Consider the following 20,088-nt stretch of genomic DNA (forward strand, 5'->3'; position numbering starts at 1 on the left):
GAAGGGTTTAACAGCATAGGGAGTGACCATAAACTTATCATTTTGAAAATGGGATATGTAGTTGGGAAAGAGAGCAAGGAGTGCAAAATGGCCAGTAGAAATTTGAACGCTGAACAAATAACAAATATAGTAACAACAGTCTAGGAAGAACTTGGCAAATGACCAAATAAAGAATGGGAATATAGTGAGCCTCTAAGTGTAATAACGACAGAAATACGGAAAGAGAACCAACATGTTCGTTGGAGAGGACAAAAGAAGCCGAAAAGCTGGTGGAACACGGAGATACGAGAAGCGATCGCCAAACGACAGAAAGCATACCGAGAGCACAGGCAGGTAAAGAAGGCGCAGTTGCCGCAGGATGAAGTAACAAGTAAATGAAAAATATACCGGGAGAAAGAGTCTATGGTTCAAATACTGGTGCAAGAAAAATTAAAGGGGGAAAGTAAACTTCGGTTGTCAGAAATATGTGAGAAAAAGAAGGCTGCACCTAGAATATTTTGGAACCACATAAAATTATTAGGCAGGAAGTCAACAACAATACAACAACATATCCCCGGCGAAGATGAAAACAGACTGGAAGGAGAAGCGGCAATAAATTATATCCGAAAAATAACAGCCAAATATTTCCAAGGCAATGACGAGGTTGTATTTGAAGAAAAAAGAACATGAAATAAACCCAGGTGGAAAAGGAACTGCTGCAAACAAATTTCAACTGGAAGAAAACCGAAGAGAAAATTCCTAAGCGTCCAGCCACAGGGCTAGAGGAGGTTCCCGTTAGGCTGATTAGTGAACTTGTACCGAAAAGTAAGGAAGGTCTGGTGAAAGCAGTGGAAAAAACTTTGAAAGGTAGACGAATACCAGACAGTTGGCGACAAAGTAGAATGATTTTAGTTTATAAAGGTAAGGGGGAGAAAGATAGAATTCACTCGTATAGACCGTTGAGTCTATACATCGGTATTATACAGGCTAGCAATGGAGGCGATCAAGTTAAAACTTCAAGCATGGGCAGAGAATAATGGCATTTTGGGAGAACTTCAGAATGGCTTCAGAATAGGTAGGCATTTAGATAACTTATTTGTTCTTACTCAGTGTATTGAAATATCAAAAGTAGAAAGCAGACCGTTATATGTGGCCTTTTTTGACATTACAGGAGCCTATGACAATGTAGACCGCAACATTTCTGGGATATTATGGAATGGGAAGGCTTAGGTATCGATTGCCTACAGCTTTTGAGAGAGATTTAAGCAGAAAATACCATTTGCGTTGAATGGGAAAGGATGAAGACCGAGGAGGAAGTTCATATCAACAAGGGACTGAGGTAAGGGTGCCCTTTATCCCCACTGCTGTCTATGATGTACATGGTGAGGATGGAGAAGGCGCTAGAAGGAAGTACTATCAGCTTTAATCTCTGATACAAGCAGGCGGGTACAGTAGTAAAGCAGCAGCTTCCACGTTTATTTTATGCAGACTACATTGTGTTGCTGGAAAACAAGCAAAGTGATTTGCAACGTCTGGCTAATATCGGTGGGCAGGAAGGCAACAATTTAGGTTTGAAATTTAGTGTACAAAATCAGCTGTTATGGTATTCAATAAAAACAGTGAACAGACAGTGGAGATACAGGGCCAGGAAATACCTCGGGTAACAGAATATTATTACGATATCATTGAGCGATGCTCAAGAGACGAGCCGCCGCGTGAACAACGAAGAAGTTGGTCGGTGCCCTTGGCACGAGCGATTGTCAGCCTGGCTGCCTGGCTCCCGTGTACATAGCGTGTAAATACCATCTTTCGTCTGTGTCTTTCCACACCTAACATTTCTGGTGGAGGTGCGGGGTACCTTAGTATAGTATAAACGAAAGCAATAGATATATGGAAACAAAGGAAAAAACAATAACAGTAACGTGAAACAATAACAGAAATGCAGCCATAATGATGCACCGAGCGCTATAGGGATACAATGGGTACGCGGTGCTCCAACGTATGTGGAAAGGTGTAATGGTTCCAGGACTTACTTTTGGAAATGTGGTTGCTTGCTTTAAACTCGATGGGATCCAAAGGACTCGATGGAATCGAAACGTCAGTGGGCCGCCACGCATTAGGCGCTCACGGGAAGACTACAGATGAAGCTGTGCAGGGTGACATGGGCTGGACTAGTTTTGATGTGAGGGAAGCTCGCAGTAAAATTGAGTATGAAGAATGACTGAGGAATGGAAGAAAGTAAATGGGCTGGGATAGTGTTGAGGTATCTGTACAAGAAAACCATTGATTCACCGTTGAGGAGAAGAACTAGAAAGCTTACCAGCATGCATGCGGCCTGTAGGGTGGGCAACACCGCAAGAAAAAAACGTCAAGCGGGAAGTCAGAGAGGCTGAAATAATCTCATAGGTAGCGGCAATGGAATAGGAAGGGCCATGAATTTCTTCTTAAGAGGAAAAAACGAAATCGGGAAAGAAACAACTTATGATAACTCAAAGGGAAGCTCATTACTTTTCGAAGCGAGCTCGGGATGCCTTAGAACACGCACCTATAAAGCGAGTTATATGAAGGAAGAGGCATGTGCTTGCTGCGGTAAAGCTAGAGAAACTATGGGGCATGTTTTATTAGAAGGTGTAGACGTGTACCCAGCGGTCGATTTAGGCACCACTAGCCTGCTTGAAACGCTTGGGTTCAGCGAGAGCAGTGGACAAGCAAACATGTCCGCAGTAGGGATTAGTAAGAGGCGATTGGAGGATTGGTAGAAGAAAAGTAGGGAAACGAAAAGAAACGGAGACGTACAAAAGCACAGTTCGCAATAGCGGATCAGAAAATTTGGTTGGGGGAGTTCATAGTGTTTTTTTTTCTCCTTTACTGTTTAACTAAGTAGTGCATTAGGCAGTATAATAGCAAGAGCTTGGTGGCGCAACCCACCGGCCCGTTCCAAAGGGGACGCTCATTAGATCCATCCATCCGTCCATCCGTCCATTGGTCCGTCCATCCATCCATCCGTCCATCCGTCCATTGGTCCGTCCATCCGTCCATCCATCCATCCATCCATCCATCCATCCATCCATCCATCCATCCATCCATCCATCCAAATTCCTGGTCATGCTTCAGCAGCGCAGTTAATTCCTTTGATAGGACGATAACGTGGCGTTCCTGATGTCATCCGAATACTACCTGCATTGTGTACGGAGAAGGCCGCGCCACGTTTGCTGGCTACTCGCTACTTTACAAAATATTCCAGCAGAGGCAACCTTGCGTTGATATAAGTGTTTGTAAGCCCTAGCTTGCTCATTACGACAAGAAACAAGCTGCAGATTTAAGTGGCGAACGCGTGCCTAAACAACCACGGTGCACCTTGCAGAAAAAAAAAGTCAAGGGCACTCTATTTAATGTTAGTCATCTTTTAATGGATGTGGTTTGACTTTCAAACGTGTATTTGCTCGTAATCCAAACAGACATTAAAGAAAAAAAGTTTGGGTAATGTTTATAGCGACGGCTTTCTGGCTGGGAGACAAGGGTTCAAAACATATCGCGGATATATTTATTTACATATTAATTTTGTTCCCAGTGTACACTAGTGAAATACTGTCCCAAGTTGGCCATAAACGTCCAGAAAGAAAAACTGCAAAGTGGGAAGCAGAGGAAGAAAAGTCTGTCGCTTCAACAAGTTACCACTCACCCTGACGTTCTCCACAACGCATGCAAATGCACCGATGGGCACTTGCAGCAAGCCAGTGCACCCGATAATCCAGGCCAGCGCCTCGTACTCGCCAGGGAACTGGAAGCCATGGTACACGGGAGGATTGTAGGTCAGCATGCGATCAATGTACGTTGCCTGGGTATACGGCATAAGGCGAAGTCATAGACTTAGAATGGGCAAGCGTAATGGAATAAGTCCTACTTCAATATGCAAGGTACAAGAAGTCACTTGAAATTGGAGATTGCTCGTTACTACTACCGGCGGGAAAAATTACGTTTCCTACAGCAAGTTCCAGGACTGGAAAATCTCGACCACTTATGGATAACAATAAAACAAAAATCACGTAAACGCAAATGTATTATCGTCGAGAAAGTAACACACCTAGGTATATGGCATGCTCACTTAAGCCATATTCTTACGGAAGGATGAAAGGAGAGAGAGGAAGAAAAAGATCGCAGACGCTGGCGGCTGCGTGTTGTCGGCGGTCATCCATTTTAACTATTCTGACTCAACCTATATGTATATATTGTCACGTGGTGGTGACGTTGGTGGCGGCGGTGGTGGTGGCGTTGGTGGCGTTGATGGTGACGGTGGTGGTGTCACGTGGTGGTGGTGACGCACAGTAGCAATACTGTGAACGACAAAACTAACTTTTATTGGGCGAACCTGTGCCCACAAGACAGGCTACACTTATAACACAACGATAGCGGCGAACAGGGTTGGCGATCGTCGAAAATCTGATCAGCGGGTCAAGCGCATCGGCTTTTATAGATCAGTCGTCGAATGTTCCAGATTAACCGCTGGGACCCGCGTGTCTTCCACAAAGTTCTACACTATTCGCGTCGCGCATACATGCAATCAGATTACACAAGTAGCGGTGAAAGACAGTGGACGGAATCATCGATAACATTCCAGAAACTTCTTTTACATGCAGGTGCGTCCTGCGCTGTGCGATGACATTTGTTAGGCGGCGAAATGTGGTCGCCCGATAAAGATAAGTACACGTGTCAATATATATATACCTAAGAACATTCTACCCAAGAAGCGTCCATTGCAGCTGACAGCTCTGGTTCCTTAACGGGCGAGGTTGCGAAATTGATTGCACCTGATCTCACCTCTGCACAGGCCACGGACATACGACTTCTGCTTGAATCGTTGTGTGACATCTTTGAGTTTGGCGTCAGGCCTTTAGGCTAAGAATCTGTTGTTCACCGCCGTATAAACACTGGAGGCACGAATCCTATTCGTCAGCGTCCCTATCGTGTATCGCATGCTGAACGTCGAGTCATCCAATCAGAAGTGCACAAAATGCTCCTTGCTCCTCAAAGGGCTCACCGAGCCATCAGCCAGCCCTTTGGCTGGCTGATGGCTCGGTGAGCTGTCGTCCTTGTAAAAAAGAAAGATGGTACGTGGCATTTTTGCGTCGATTATAGCTACTTAAACAAGATCGCGCGAAAAGACGTCTACCCACAATCGCGGATTGATGACGCCTTCAACTCCTTGCACGGAAGTAAATACTTCTTGTCCATCGATCTTCGATCCGGCTGCTGGCAGATTTCAGTTGGTGAAATGAACCGCGAGAACACGTCCTTCATCACGCCGGATGGCTTATATGATTTTAAAGTCATGCCCTTTGGCCTATGCAGTGCTTCTGCTACATTTTAACGTATGATGGACTCTCATCTGCGGGGCTACAAATGGACCACCTGTCTTTGTTACCTTGACGACGTTATTGTTTTTTCTACCACGTTCGGCAGCCACCATACCCGACTCGCTGCGATTCTTGCGGTCTTCCGAAAAGCCTGCCTTCAACTGAACTCCACGAAGTGTCAATTCGGGCGCAGTCAAATCACCGTGTTGGGAAACCTCGTTGACGCCTCCGGTGTCCAACCAGATCCGGAAAAATTCGCGCCTTACGCAGTTTCCCTGTACCGCGTTCTGCTTCTGACGTTCGCTGCTTCGTCGGCCTGTGTTCTTACTTTCGCCGTTTCGTCAAAAACTGCGCCGACGTTGCTCGGCCTTTGACAGACCTTCTAAAGGAGAACACGCCATTTTCATGGGGCCCGGAGCAGGCCCACGCGTTCTCCGCTCTCATTCGGTTTCTGCCTACCCCTCTCATACTTGCCCACTTTGATCCGTCTGCACCAACCGAAGTCCACACCGACGCAAGCGGCTATGGCATCGGCGCTGCTCTCGCCCAACACCAGGATGGTACCGAGTGCGTGATAGCCTACGCCAGCCGCCTGGTGTTACCTTCCGAGAGAAATTACTCCATCACTGAACAGGAGTACTTGGCTTTAGTTTGGGCTGTCACCAAGTTCTTGCCATATTTCTTCGGCCGCACATTTTCGGCCGTCACAGACCACCACGCACTCTGCTGGCTGTCCTCCCTACGGGACCCGACTGGACGGCTTGGTCGCTGGGCTTTGCGGCTCCAGGAATTTTTATTTAGTGTCCATTACAAGACTGAACGTGTCCACAAGGACGCTGACTGCCTCTCGCGTCACCCCGTGGATTTTCCCAATCCTGTTGCGCATGATCCGGTGACCTGCGTGATGGCTTTGACTGACATGACCGACAGGCGCGCTGAACAAGGCGACGCATCCTTACAGTCCATCATCGCCGGAGTGCAATCTGGCAGCACCGACGGCACGTGCGGCATGTTCGTGCTGCATGGCGGCATCCTCTACCACCGCAACATCAACCCTTATGGCCCTGAGTTGCTCCTTGTCCTTTCTAGTCATCTACCGACCCGTCGTTCTCGAACAACTCCACAATGCACCGACGGTGGGCACCTTGGAATTTTGCGTACATGCGACCGTGTACGATGCCGGTTCTTCTGGTTGGGTCTCTACCGCTCTGGGCGTTGGTATGTCGCAACTTGCGAATTGTGTCAGCGCCAGAAACCTCCCCCGGCACCTGTCGGACGACTCCGTCCCATTGAAGTTCCCTCCGAACCGTTCTTTTGCGTAAGCCTTGACCTACTTGGCCCTTTTCCGACAACGACTACAGGGAACAAGTGGATCGCTGTCGCTACTGATTACGCGACATGCTACACGATAGCGAAGGTGCTGCCGACTAGTTTCGCAGCTGACGTCACCGATTTTCTCCTCCACGACGTTATTCTCCACCACTGTGCACTTCGACAGTTACTCACAGAGCGCGGTCGCTCTTTCTTATATCAAGTTGTCGACGACATGCTCCGCTCTTGTGCCACTCAGCGCAAGTTGTCCACCACCTACCACTCGCAAACGAACGGCCTTACGGAACGTCTCAACCGCACAATCACAGAGATGCTGTCGATGTACGTCTCCAACGATCACCGCGACTGGAACGCCACGCTAGCTTACTTGACGTTCGCGTATAACTCGTCCCGACATGACACCTCAGGGTATTCACACTTTTATTTCTTGTATGGTCGTGACCCCGCACTGCCGTATGACACCATCCTCCCTTCTGTGCCACGTGTAGCAACTGTGTACGCTCGTGAAATCATCGATCGCGCTCACATGGCACGTCAAGCCGCCCGATCACGTTTATTAGCCTCGCGAAACATACAGAAAGAGCGTTATGACCACTGCCGTGGCGATCGCACCAGGATATCGTCGCATATCGTCGCAACCCGCATATCATCGGGTTGGCCTCTCCCAGAACCTTCTCTCTCGCTACACAGGGCATTATGAAGTCCTACGCCAAGTTAACTATGTAAATAGCGAGATTTCGCCGCTACACTTTGATGCATCCTCAAGTCAGACGCCTGTCGACGTCGTGCACGTTTCGCGGCTGAAGTCATACTTCGCTCTCAATTCTTCGCCTGCCACGCGCCGAGACGGCGCTTCGTCATGCGGGGGTCCTGTTACGGAAGGGTGAAAGAAGAGTAGAAGAAAAGGATCGGAGACGCTGGCTGCTCCGTGTTGTTGGTGGTCAGCCATCTTAACTATTCTGACTCAACCTGTATACATAGTGTGAATATAATTTTTCTATACTACCAACATCGCCGTAACAATATCATGTATACTCTTTCTCTTGAGCTGGATTTGTGTAACACTTTCCCTAGAGTTGCGGTAGGTGATTTTATAGTAAAAATCAGAAATATGCAATGGGGAAATTTTCCATAGAAAACTGTCGAAGCATGAAGTAAAAAGTGTTCACGGAGTGTTCTGCAAAAAGTGTTCTGCAAATAATAAGCGAACAGTCATTAGAACCATCATTCGCTGATTAACTCCTTCTTATTACACGTTTGTGATGGGGTTCTCACATCTCGAAAGTTGTTGCAAATGTGGAAAGACAGGCCAGTCGCAAAGTATAAACAATTCAGAATCGACACATTCTCAAACTCGAGCAGATGTCTCCATGAATATAGAAACGCATACATTCTAGGGTGCAGCGCTCGGTCCCCAAATGTAAACTGCAATTTAGCCTGTTGTGCGATAGCACATCTGGTACTGTGACTGAGTGGATGATACAACTAAACTCATTCCGAACTTGAATTATTCTAGCATCAGCTCTACTTATTCTTCCTGGCCCAGTATCTGCCTATCATTTTCTAAGAACGTCATTGTTAGCAGCTTATCTGGACGTAGCTGCTTGCGTATTTCCTTTTCATTACATAACTGTATCATCTTTATACACTGTAATGTTCTCTTTCTCTCTCGTCTACCAGCCCCCTCCTATACCGTCCTGCCATATATATATACATATATATATATATATATATATATGGCAGGACGGTAGTTAGAAGGAGGCTAGTAGATGCGCGGTGGGCGGCTGAGAACAGACTAAGGGCCGCGTTGATAAGTGGCGCCAAGGCGAGAGAGAGATAAAACTGTAGTATGTCCTTGATCGGGTTCAGGGGTGGCGGGGGTCGGGAGACTAACCCCCCATACCCCCCCCCCCTTACTCAGACGGCGGCCAGTCCTTGCTTTCTGGCGGCGTCTTCGGCCATCCGGACGGCCCACAGCTGCTCCTCTAGGTCCAAGCTGAGCAGCAACGTCTTCCACTGCTCGGCCGTAGTTATGATGCGTGTGTTAGTGCGGGAGGTGTTGGTGGGTGAGTCTTTGGGGCTTTGCCAGATAATATGATTGAGGTCAGCGCGGGTCTCGCACGCTTTGCAGAGTGGGAGTATGCATCGGAGTAAATGCGCTTGTAAAGCCCGGGGTCCTGAAAAGTTCGTGTCTGAAGAAGTCGCCAAATGGTGGCGAAACTCATTATCGACATGTTTGCACAGCATAAAAGACGAGGACTGAAGGCACAACACAACACAGACGCTGACTTCAACTGATCTTTGTTTGGAAAGACAGGCCATCCTCAAAGTATAAACATCAGTTGAAGACAGCGCCTATGTTGTGTTCTTCCTTCAGTCCTCGTCTTTCGCGCTGTGCAAACATGTCGAGATTGAATCACCAACTCGCCCAAGCTCCCACCTTATCGGGAAACTTATCCCTTTGGCACATGTCGAACACACGACGCTACTCTCGACAACCGAGGCAGAAACTTGAAATAGGGCCACTGTATTAAGATTACAGTAGCGAACTGGATGGGACAAAGTCCAGGGTGGATAATCTAGTTATCTCCGCACGCATGATGAGCACACCACGCCAACCAGGTGGGCCGGCGAAAGTTCATGAGGCACCTATACGGCATTATACACAGAAATTATGGGGTTTTACGGGGCAAATTCTCTTTCTGATTACGAGGCCCGCCGTAGTGGGCGACTCCGGAAATTTGGACCACCTGGGGTTCTTTACCGGGCGCCTAAGTCTAAATACACGGGTGTTTTCGCATTTGGCCCCCATCGGAATGCGGCCGCTGTGGCCGGGATTCGAACCCGCGACCTCGTGCTTAGCAGCCCAACACAATTGCCACTAAGCAACCACGGCGGATAAGGCAGCAACATTCGCCTGTGTTGGTAGAGAAATAAAACTGGAGGGGCTGCGTGCTCAGCCACATCCTGAGCCACATCCTGAGCCACATCCTGAGCCACATACTGAGCCACACACTGCCGGTCAGAAAATTGTTGCCTTCCTATCCGACGTCATCGACCATGGTTAGGTATTCATATTATTTTCTGCATGGTGCCTCACAAAAGAAGTAGCCGCTGCAGCAAGGCTGATGCTATTTGCCAATGGTTTCACTCTGTCTCCATTGTAAACGCGATACCAGCGAAAATTTTCATTCCTAAAGTCACCGCTTTGGCTTGCGTTGCTGACTCAGAGCCTCTATCTGCTGTTTCCCATTCAAGCTGGCCCCGCTGAAATTTGTTCTGCTCGGCTTTCTGCGTACATATTCGCTCTTGCAGCTCACATCAGTTCCGACCTGACCCTTAGCTGATGCAACGGTTGCCTCTTTTGAAAAAGCATGAAGAGTAGCTTGATGCTCATTCTTTGACATTGGGACAGACTTCCGTTACAGCTCATCGGATTGTGACAGACGGCATGTCCATCGCACACGGCCGGCCATGTCGCGTGTCTCTAGCTTAGCGCAAAATCGTTGGGGGAAACCTCTCCGACACGCTTCAACGGAATAATATACGCCCCTCTGTTAGCCCTTGGTCTTCCCCCGTTGTTATGGTCAAAAAAAGCAACGAAGGCTCCTTTCGATTTTGTGTAGATTTCCGAGCGCTTAACATGATCACGACCAAGAATGTATACCCTATGTTGCGCACAGACGATGCCCTCAATTTCTTGCAAGGCGCCCAGCACTTTTCGAATCACGACCTGGGGCCCTATAACAAAAAACCATTCCAATATGTTCTTATTACAATCTCCTGAAGTCAAATTTGCGTTAGCGCCAAGCGCGAGTATCAGGCTGTGACCCGCAGGGTTGACTGAACAGGCCAATCAAATGCTCTCCTCGTTCATAGGAGGTCACTTTTGCTTGCTTCAAAAACGAATAACATTGCCTACGTTGAGCAGGCTTGTCTTATCTAATTGGCTGGAGAGGGATTCGATGTGGCCGAGCTAGTGCATTAAAAATCGATAACCGGATGAAGAGGGTGGTGCCAGCGTCTGCAATCGGTCCGCTTTCCCTTACATAGCTTGCGGTCGCTGGCCAAAAATTGCGGCGACACGCAACGAAAGCCTAAGTATTACGCTGAAATGGATCCTAAGCAAAGAAGAATTGATAGAACGAGGTTGTAAGAGTGGCGAAAGTACTGGAAAATGTTACGTTACCACGCAAAAAGTTTTATTATACGCGAATGAGCTCATGCTCTCCGGCAGATGCGAGTAGCCAGTGCCTGGGCGATCGGCCGCAGCCATTTTTTATTCCTTTCGGAACGGGGCAGCCTGCTGCTATTTAAAAGAAACTTCAGTTTTGTTCCGCATATTAATGCGTCTTTATCGCGTACACGTCACTTTGACGCGGTGAGCTTTCGCGGTTTTCGTGACGTCGCGTGATCGACAGGCGAAGTGGGGGAGGTCGAAAAAAGTTTTTGACGAATCGCACACAGCAGAATTGGAATAGAAAATTTTGGAATAGCTTTACGTAATAGCGTCCCTGATGCGTGCTGGCTATTGCCAGATTCTTACGTACAAAGACAACAAAATAAAAATGGTAGAAACCATCTTTAATGATTATATAACTCAATGAGAAGCATTTTTCCCTACGTAGCGCCAAGCCTGAACGAACTGACGTCCTCCCAGGGAAACGCTCAATCGAGGACCGCGACAACCACGGGCCGCCACACCCTGACGACGTACGACTTGGTCTTCGACAAAGTGCGTCTCTGTTCTTGGTCTGGTTGGTGTGTCATCATTTGCGGGACACAGACGCAGTTGGTCCCCGCAAATGGAGATGCACCGCTTGGTCTCGGTGGTTTATTCAGCAGCTGTTCGTTTGATCGCCACTGCGCTTGGACCACGCGTCGCTTCTCTTCTTATCTCGTCGGTCCCTCGCTTAATCTGCTACCTCGCCGCTTTGGTACAATTCGCATGCCCCTGCAGTCTTTGCAGAGAATTAGCCCTCTTACACTCCTCTTTTCCTTGATAATTTCGAGGGCCGATTATTGTATCTGCCAGTATACCCCTACGCGCAATATAGAGCAGCTGGCCCAATCACGCCACGTGTATTTCTGGCTCGTACACCCGTGCCGGCGAGTGAAGCGGAGGCACAAAGCAAGGAGCGGCATGTGAGGCACCATCTGAATGGCGCCATCGCATCTGAACTTGAACTCTGCCGTTTTGATGAGACCGCATGTACTTTTTTGCACACTAACACTAGTAGTCACGACTCCACGACTCTAATGGCAGGATCTTGTGTGAATATCACGCACGCAAAGGCAACCACGGTGCAAACTACACAGCCGTTTATAGACAAAATGCGCTCTTTTCAGGCTAAGCGCTAATGAAAGGGATTAAACTCCATATGGAACACGGGGGCACCGTGAAGGAAACGCCGTTGTAGCAAGCAGGAACGAATTAAAGCAATGAAGTTGATCTAAGTCATCCAATGTTCCACGCGTGAATGACGCCCTAATGAAGTCACAGTGATTGTGCAAACCAGGTTTCACCCGTGCAGTAGCGTCGGCCCAGACGACGGGGTGGTCACCGAGGACGCAGCTGGGAACGAAACACGCAGCCCTGCGTCGACGGCGTCTACGACGAAAGGCTTCGTCATTGTAGCCAGCACTGTGGAATACCAGGTCGCAGCTGCGTCCTCCGGGAGTCGTTGGCAGAGCCGGGTGAGCGATCAGCACTTAGCAACGGTTGGTGGAGCCCAGGTTGTGGGCCAGGCCCGAGTGCTCTCGCCTGAGTGACCAGTGAGCTCAATCCACCAAGCACAACTAGACCGTGGAACGTCGTCTGTGGACGTGCATGGAATAGTTCGGTTCCTTGGAAACGCTGGGCTGCCTCCTGGATTGGCCTTGGCATGCTCTGTAGCCGCTTCGCGAACCGGCACCACCTCCTTGTCACCAACCTTCATAGCCACGCAGCGAACGCTCTCTCGCTCCCTGGGCTTCGCGCTATCCTTTTCCTTCTCTTCCCCCTTTTTAGTTTGGCGCCACCTGTTGACCTGGGCTGGGGTTTGCCCCTTCTTGGGCTTGGGTTGCATTCGCTGATCACATCTCACGACACAAGCACAGCGTCGAGGGCATATCAGAACGACTATGCTGCCGTCCTGTTGCAGCAAGGCAACTCTTCGCATGAGAAGGTCGCTGCGCATGTCAGCCGCGTACTGAACAATGCCGAGAACTACAGCATGACTGAGCAGGAGTGTCTAGCTGTTGTTTCTTCCATACAAAAGTTTCGCCCTCGTCGCAGCCCACATTTTACCCTCGTTACGGGTCGTTTGCGCGCTGATGAACTTGGACGTCTTGGCCACTGGATGCAGGGTTTCCAAGAATATGACTGTGAGAACAGGTACAGATCACCTACTAGTGTGATAAAAAGCACCGAGAAGCATACACTTTTTCTCGCTACAAGGTACCTACCGCGATGGATCTCAGCCATCTCACGTCATTCGATCTGGTGCGTTTCTTCTACAGTAGTTTTGCCCTCAGCCGCTCTGGACCAACATCCTTCGGACAACAATATAGACCGTTTTCTTTTCACCAACTCGCTTTCTCCTTCTGTGGACGCATCATAGGCCGCCTTCGTAGAGCTTTACGCCCGCCTATCACCCGACTTCGTGCACAGCTGACACAATTCAAGGCCAACAAGTGCATGCTGTAGCGTCATATTCATGATGAATGCGGCCAATGTTGGGTGTCCGTTCTATCTCGGTCTATTCGATCTCATGTCCTTAAGACCTTTTATGACGATCTGACTGCTGGTCACCTTGGTTTCCAGAAAACCTACGCCGGCATCAGAAGTTGCTTCTACTGTCCTGGCCCGTCAGCTAGTGTAGCAAGGTACTTCGCTTCGTGCGTCCTGTGTCAGCGCCGAAAGAGCCCAACATCGGCTTCTTCCAAACAGCTTGAACCAGTTCCGTGTGCCATGGAGCCATTAGAGATCGTTAGCACCGACCTGTGTGGTCACCTTCCCATGAACACCACCGATTGATTATCAGTGGTTAGTTCAGCTGCCGACCACCTGACGCGTTACGCTGAAGCAGCTTCTGCGTGCTCTCCATGTGCTTCCGAAGTTGCTGCACTCATTAGTCAAGCCTCAAGCTTCCGTCATGGGGGCTCCTTGTGTTCTTCTGATTGGCCGTAGAAAGGCACTTCTTTCACAACTGGTAGACGAAGTCCTCAGAGCCTGCAGCACTATCTAGAAGACAACTGCTGCGACCATATAACGCAGAACTATTCAAATTATTCCAACCAGTTTTATTCCATTCTCTTGACGTCAGATTTACGCAACCGCCCACGCAAGTATCCAGTGGTGACCAGCAGCTTTGTCTGAACAGCCCAATCAAACGTTCTCCTTGTTTATAGAAGGACACTTTTGTTTGCTTTCAAAACGAATAGCGTTGCTTACATTGGGCGGTTTTTCTTATCTAAGTGGCTCAAAAGAGGCGAGGAGCACGCTCAAGTGGAGAGGGCTTCGATGGGGCCGAGCCAGCGCAGTGAAAGTCGATAACCTGTGGACCACTTCCCCTTACTAGCTTGCACTGGCTGGTCGAAAATGGTGGCGGCGCGCAACGGCAGTTTAGGAATATCGCTAAAACAGATTCTCAGCAATGAACGGCACAGCGAGGTTGTATACGTGCCGAAAGGCATCGATAACGCTATACTGTCGCGCAAGAAGTTTTATTATATGCAAATAAATCCATGCTCTTCGGCAGGTGCGCGTAGCCAGTGTCTGAGTTGTCGACGGGCAGCCATTTCTTATTTTTTTCGGAACGGGATTGTCTCCGGCTATTCAGAATAAAAAAAGATAAGTTTTGTTCGGCACATTATTATAATGTTACCAAAAGGACGAGTCAGTAAGACAAGCAACTATTTATAGGTTATATTTACAACAGCGGTTGCAGCGCTGACCGGTTAGATTCACAGTCGCGAGCCCATTTCGTTCTTCCTCCTCTTTTCTCGAGCGATGGCGCCCACGCGCCTTGTTCAAGCAATGAAATACCACACGCGCGTAGCAATATCTTTAACGTGTACGTGTCATTTTGAAGCGGGTAGTTTTCGCTGTTTTGCGACGTCGCGTGAGAAAGGCGAAGTGGGCGCAGCCCCATAACTTTTCACCAATAGTAGATGGCTAATCGCGAAAAGGCGAAAAATCTTAAATAATTATTTTTTCTTTGTACGGTATATTCATGCATAATCAGTTTGTACACGTCATATTCAATGGGGATCTATCGCTGTTTTCGTGAAGTTGCGTGAAAGACAGGCGAAGTAGGGTGGCCCGAAAACTTTTTTATCAGTGGTGGAGGGATGATTGCAGAATTGGAATAGAAAAGCTTGGAATAGCTTTAAGTTATAGTTCCCCTAGTTACCATTCTCAAACCAATAAGTGGGCTAAATTATATGTTTGTACCCTCTCTGTCGTGATAGCCATGTGTATTCTACCTGATCGCAGAAACTGCAACACAATTTTTACTCGTTGTTCTACCTTGTTTATGACCGTCCTCGCGCTTCCTTTCTCGACGTTTCTTCCTTCTCTGCCTCTGTCAATGAATCTCAATCCTCCTGCAAACAATATGTTTCCCGCCTCGGCTATTGTCGCCAGCGTGCCCGCATTGATCCAGAGAGCCCGACAGCAGGACCGCAAGAATAATTGTAAGGCTTCTCATCGCGTCGTGGTCTTCGGGCCTGACGATGAAGTGTTACCATGGACACCAGTCTACACTCATGGCTTCTGTGAAAAGTTCCAGTTTGGTTCATCGGCTTATACACAGTCTTGGAGAAGACTTCTTCCGTGAACTATCGCGTAATTCCTGTTACTGACTCAACTAACCACCGTTACCGCACTTTTATGGTTGTGGTTGTCCACTTCCCTGGTATCAAGACTTTCAAGCAGTGTACTCCGTCCCTGTAGTCTTCGGTCATGATGACCGCTCTCAGGTGAGGTGAAATTAGTGCGGGAAGTTGTTATGTTCGTCTCCACCGAGGCATCTCTGTGTTATTATCACCACAAGTCTTATAGAGAGAGACAAAGGAAAGACAGGGAGTTTGGCTTTGATGCCTCATTTTGACGCATTCAATAATGATTCCATTGTCCACCCAAGAGCGATTAAAAATAAATAACTGCGGCAGAGGCTCCGCTGGAGTTTTCTAAGTATGCATAAGCATTGTGCCACTTGCCCATATCCACGCAGCCCGATGTCATTATCAATCTTATCAAACTTGATCCGACCAGTATAAAAACTCATCACCCCTTCTTGGTCGTTACTAACCTTATCAAACTCGATCCGACCCTTACCAATCCTCATTGGTTATCAACCTTATCGCCAATGAGTGGACATTTATCAATGCTTATTTGTCCTTATCAAACTCAGCGGGCTCAACCCGACGCTTACCGGTCCTTATCAACCTCATGAGAATTTTTCCGATTATTCTAAGCCCTTATCGCTATTTAGCACTTTATCCATCCACGTGGAGTCATTGTCAACTGTGATGACACCTATATAACTCCTCATCACTACTTATCATCCCTATCAACTTATTGACGGTTTATCTGTCCGTGTTGCACGACGCGAAGTGCATGAGCCCCTAGAGATGGGTGCCATTTCGGTCGGTGAAGGAACGCCCTAACGGAAGGCGCATCCCGCGACCACTGAAACGCATCGCAGATGTGGCGTGTTTGGCATTAAATTTCCCCAACATCGAATTTTTCGCGATGTCTACAATGCTCCAAGTCGGCTGTACATGTTGTCATGGAGTTGGCTTTTATTCTACCATTACCAAATCTTTCAACAAAGCCTTCAGAGAAACTGTTCTCCTTTGACATTGGTTTTGCACCACCGGTACAACATATACATATCGTTCAGATATATTTACCTGCCGCCAACGTGGCTCTTTAGCTCAGTGGGTAACAAACCAGGTTTCTGAGAATGCGTCCTAGTTTCTAAACTCATTACCATCAATGTTTTTCCTTTCGGATTTATTTTGTTTTATACATCATATTCTTTACGGAGACTCGTCTTACGTGACGGACGGACGGACGGTTTTCCTCATTGGGTCGGCATAGAAATGTTTACGCATTCACAAGTACGAACAGTTCGTTCTTGCTCCTTTCAGTATGAATAAATGCTCCTTGATACTGTCTGTGTACAACGGCACAGGCTAACGTGGATCTACGCCTACAAAGTGAGACTTCGAAGCAAGCAAGGCCTGTCTGCAATGGTACGTGATTATAACATATCCTAGGAAAACTTCACCAACAATTCATAGACAAATCTTTTTCATGGCAGGGCTCACCATTTCAGGTGGTATGTAATCGGGAAAGTCATGTTGATATGCGCAGCTGCCATAGCTAACTGTGATTCGGGGCCTCTGGTATAGCATTGAGTAAGTTTCGCAGACCATCTAACAGATTGAGCCTAGCTGCCATAACTCTACGAGGCCCACATAACTAGAGTATAAGGAAGTCGTCCGCCAGTATAACAGACCACGTGCTTCATGAACGATAATAATATTTGGGGTTTTACGTGCCAAAACCACTTTCTGATTATGAGGCACGCCGTAGTGGAAGACTCCGGAAATTTTGACCACCTGGGGTTCTTTAACGTGCACCTAAATCTAAGCACACGGGTGTTTTCGCATTTCGCCCCCATCGAAATGCGGCCGCCGTGGCCGGGATTCGATCCCGCGACCTCGTGCTCAGCAGCCCAACACCATAGCCACTGAGGAACCACGGCGGGTCTTCATGAACGAGTAGCAGCCTTGTCTGAATGAACACTGACGCACGCCTGCATTTCTTGAAAAAGTAACCTTTCAGAGAATAAACGGCTTTGTGTAAGGTTTGGAAAGCGCTGTGGTTGCTTTCTGCTGCCAGATATGATTTTACGAGTACTATCTTATCTATAAGTAAAACAAGTGTATTCACTTACCATCATTATGACTGGGCAGAACAGAAGCCAACAAACCACGAAATATTTGTTCGGCGGTCTGCCCCACATGAACTCCATGTCAAAAGAAAATCTCTTCAGGCCTGCAACAAAGAAATACAAAAGAAACTTCCTTCTCTAGAGATTTAAAACATCCACATTCCTCCCTCACAATATGTCTACATGAGACGAAACTGACATGCAGAAGTCAACAGCTGTCTCTCCATACAAGTTTTCGTTTTTTTGAATATGTCACCACTGCAGTAGACAGTATTCAATAGGCGCACTAATATTGAACACATATGCACACATACGACGCCATATGAACCTCATGCAGAGATATGACAATAACCATTAGGGCCAAAGTTGCAAGTTTTACAATCACCTTGCATAGCAAAACGGGGAGTTGCGCAATAATGTGCGATAGCATCCCAACTTGGAGCGCACGGGCAATTCAACAGACGGTTTAGTATTCAAGGCAGGACCTTTGTTGCAGACACTGCAAAGTTGTCTATAGGCGGTTCAGGAGGATACCCTTGGTATCTACTGTGAGCACAATGGCATCCAAAGAAACCAACATCTACCGTGTGGAATTTGGCCACTCGAAAGATTTGTCGTATACTAATAGTTGAAAAAGTCTTTTAGCTATGTGTACATCCGTTGCGGCGAATGGCGTTTAGCAGAGCAGAGATGCTGTTATTATTATTATTATTATTATTATTATTATTATTATTAATATTATTATTATTATTATTATTATATTATTATTATTAATAATAAGTCAGGCTGTGGCAGATTTTGCCACAGCCTGACGTTTATTTTCTACACAGGGAATGCAGACAAGGAGCATGCGCAGTACAGCCCGGGTCATCTAACGATCGTCTGTCGGCAACCAAGAGTGATAACCGAAAGATCTTCACGCGACGATTCTCAAGCCGCTACAAGGAAGATCGCCTCCCCTTCGACCAGCCAGAACACCAGAGGGCTCCTGTTTCGTCTCAGCGCTGCCTTTAAAAGACTGCACGAATTCCCGGCCTTCTGCAGTCGGCGGCAGATTTTGCCACAGCCTGACGTTTATTTTCTACACAGGGAATGCAGACAAGGAGCATGCGCAGTACAGCCCGGGTCATCTAACGATCGTCTGTCGGCAACCAAGAGTGATAACCGAAAGATCTTCACGCGACGATTCTCAAGCCGCTACAAGGAAGATCGCCTCCCCTTCGACCAGCCAGAACACCAGAGGGCTCCTGTTTCGTCTCAGCGCTGCCTTTAAAAGACTGCACGAATTCCCGGCCTTCTGCAGTCGGCGGCAGATTTTGCCACAGCCTGACGTTTATTTTCTACACAGGTAGAGTGCTTTTCTGTACCTTGCTTTTAGTTCCCTAGTTCTTTTCCTTTTTGCCGCCGACTGCTGACTGCCGAGTGTTAGTGTGTATTGTTGCACTGTTATGGGTGACGGTGATGAATGTATTGTGTGTCAGAAGGCGTTGCCCGACGATGGCCGTTATATTAGATGTATGGATTGCAAAGAATCGTACCATTTGGGGCAGAACTGCTCTGGCATTGCTCCAAATACGTTCAATACGATGGGACCACAAAAACGAGAAGTCTGGGTGTGCAAAACCTGCCGTACCAACAAAAAACGTACTGGCTCCAGTTCGCAACAGGTGCCACAACCTACGGATAACTCCGATGCGCTAGCAGCACTTTTAGCAGAGATAAAGGTCATCAATCGAAATGTGGAATCTCTGCCAGAGCTCCACGCGAAGGTGGATTCCCTGCTTCTGTTAAAGACAGAATTCACAAGGCTTTGTACAGCGGTTAATGTCGTAGAGGAATCCGTGAAGTTCCTATCTGCACAATACGATGATGCGGTCGTACAACTTAAAGCTGATAAAGAGGAAGTCTCGGCTTGCAGGAAAGAAGTGCAGCAACTACAAGAAAAAGTGCTCGCCCAAGAATCATTGATTCATCAACTGCAGCAAGGCCTTAATGATTCCGAACAACATAGCAGGAACGCCAACGTAGAAATTCATGGCTTGAAATCGAGAACAGATGAAAACCTGACTGAATTCCTTGATGAGCTGGCCGAGAAACTCGAGCTAGAGAAGCCTCGTAATGGAGAAGTGGTGGCTATACACCGTCTTCCAAGCAAGAAGCCATCTCCGCCGATCTTGGTGCGATTCGCTTCAATTGCTGTTCGGGAACGCTGGTACGCAGCGCGAGGCAAGCTACAGAGCCTTTGTGAATCTGAATCATTGGACCAGCTTTATTTCAATGAAAACTTGTCGCAGTTCAACAGAAGGTTATTTTGGTTAGCAAGGATCACAGGAAAGAAAGCAGGCTACAAATTCATATGGGTAAGGGGCGGCAAAATCTTCGCAAAGAAAGACGAAGCCGCAACACTCATTCGAATTACTTGCGACACGGACATCGATAGGATAAAATGACCGACCGATCATTACTTAGTACAC

The 20,088-nt window shown here is 47.7% G+C and overlaps 1 protein-coding gene across 1 annotated transcript in view; it reads right to left on the minus strand.

The window, feature by feature from the left end:
• The window catches only part of LOC142574384 (sodium-dependent proline transporter-like), a 150,156-nt gene that overhangs the window by 39,237 nt on the left and 90,831 nt on the right, over window positions 1-20,088 (minus strand). The window contains exons 11-12 of the mRNA XM_075683480.1: window positions 17,618-17,718; window positions 3,662-3,817 (exon numbers count right to left, since the gene is read on the minus strand). Coding sequence (XP_075539595.1) covers window positions 3,662-3,817; window positions 17,618-17,718 — 257 coding nt within the window. The remainder of the gene's footprint in view (window positions 1-3,661; window positions 3,818-17,617; window positions 17,719-20,088) is intronic.

This window comes from Dermacentor variabilis, chromosome 3 (genome assembly GCF_050947875.1).
Source record: "Dermacentor variabilis isolate Ectoservices chromosome 3, ASM5094787v1, whole genome shotgun sequence".
Classification (NCBI taxonomy): Eukaryota; Metazoa; Arthropoda; class Arachnida; order Ixodida; family Ixodidae; genus Dermacentor; species Dermacentor variabilis.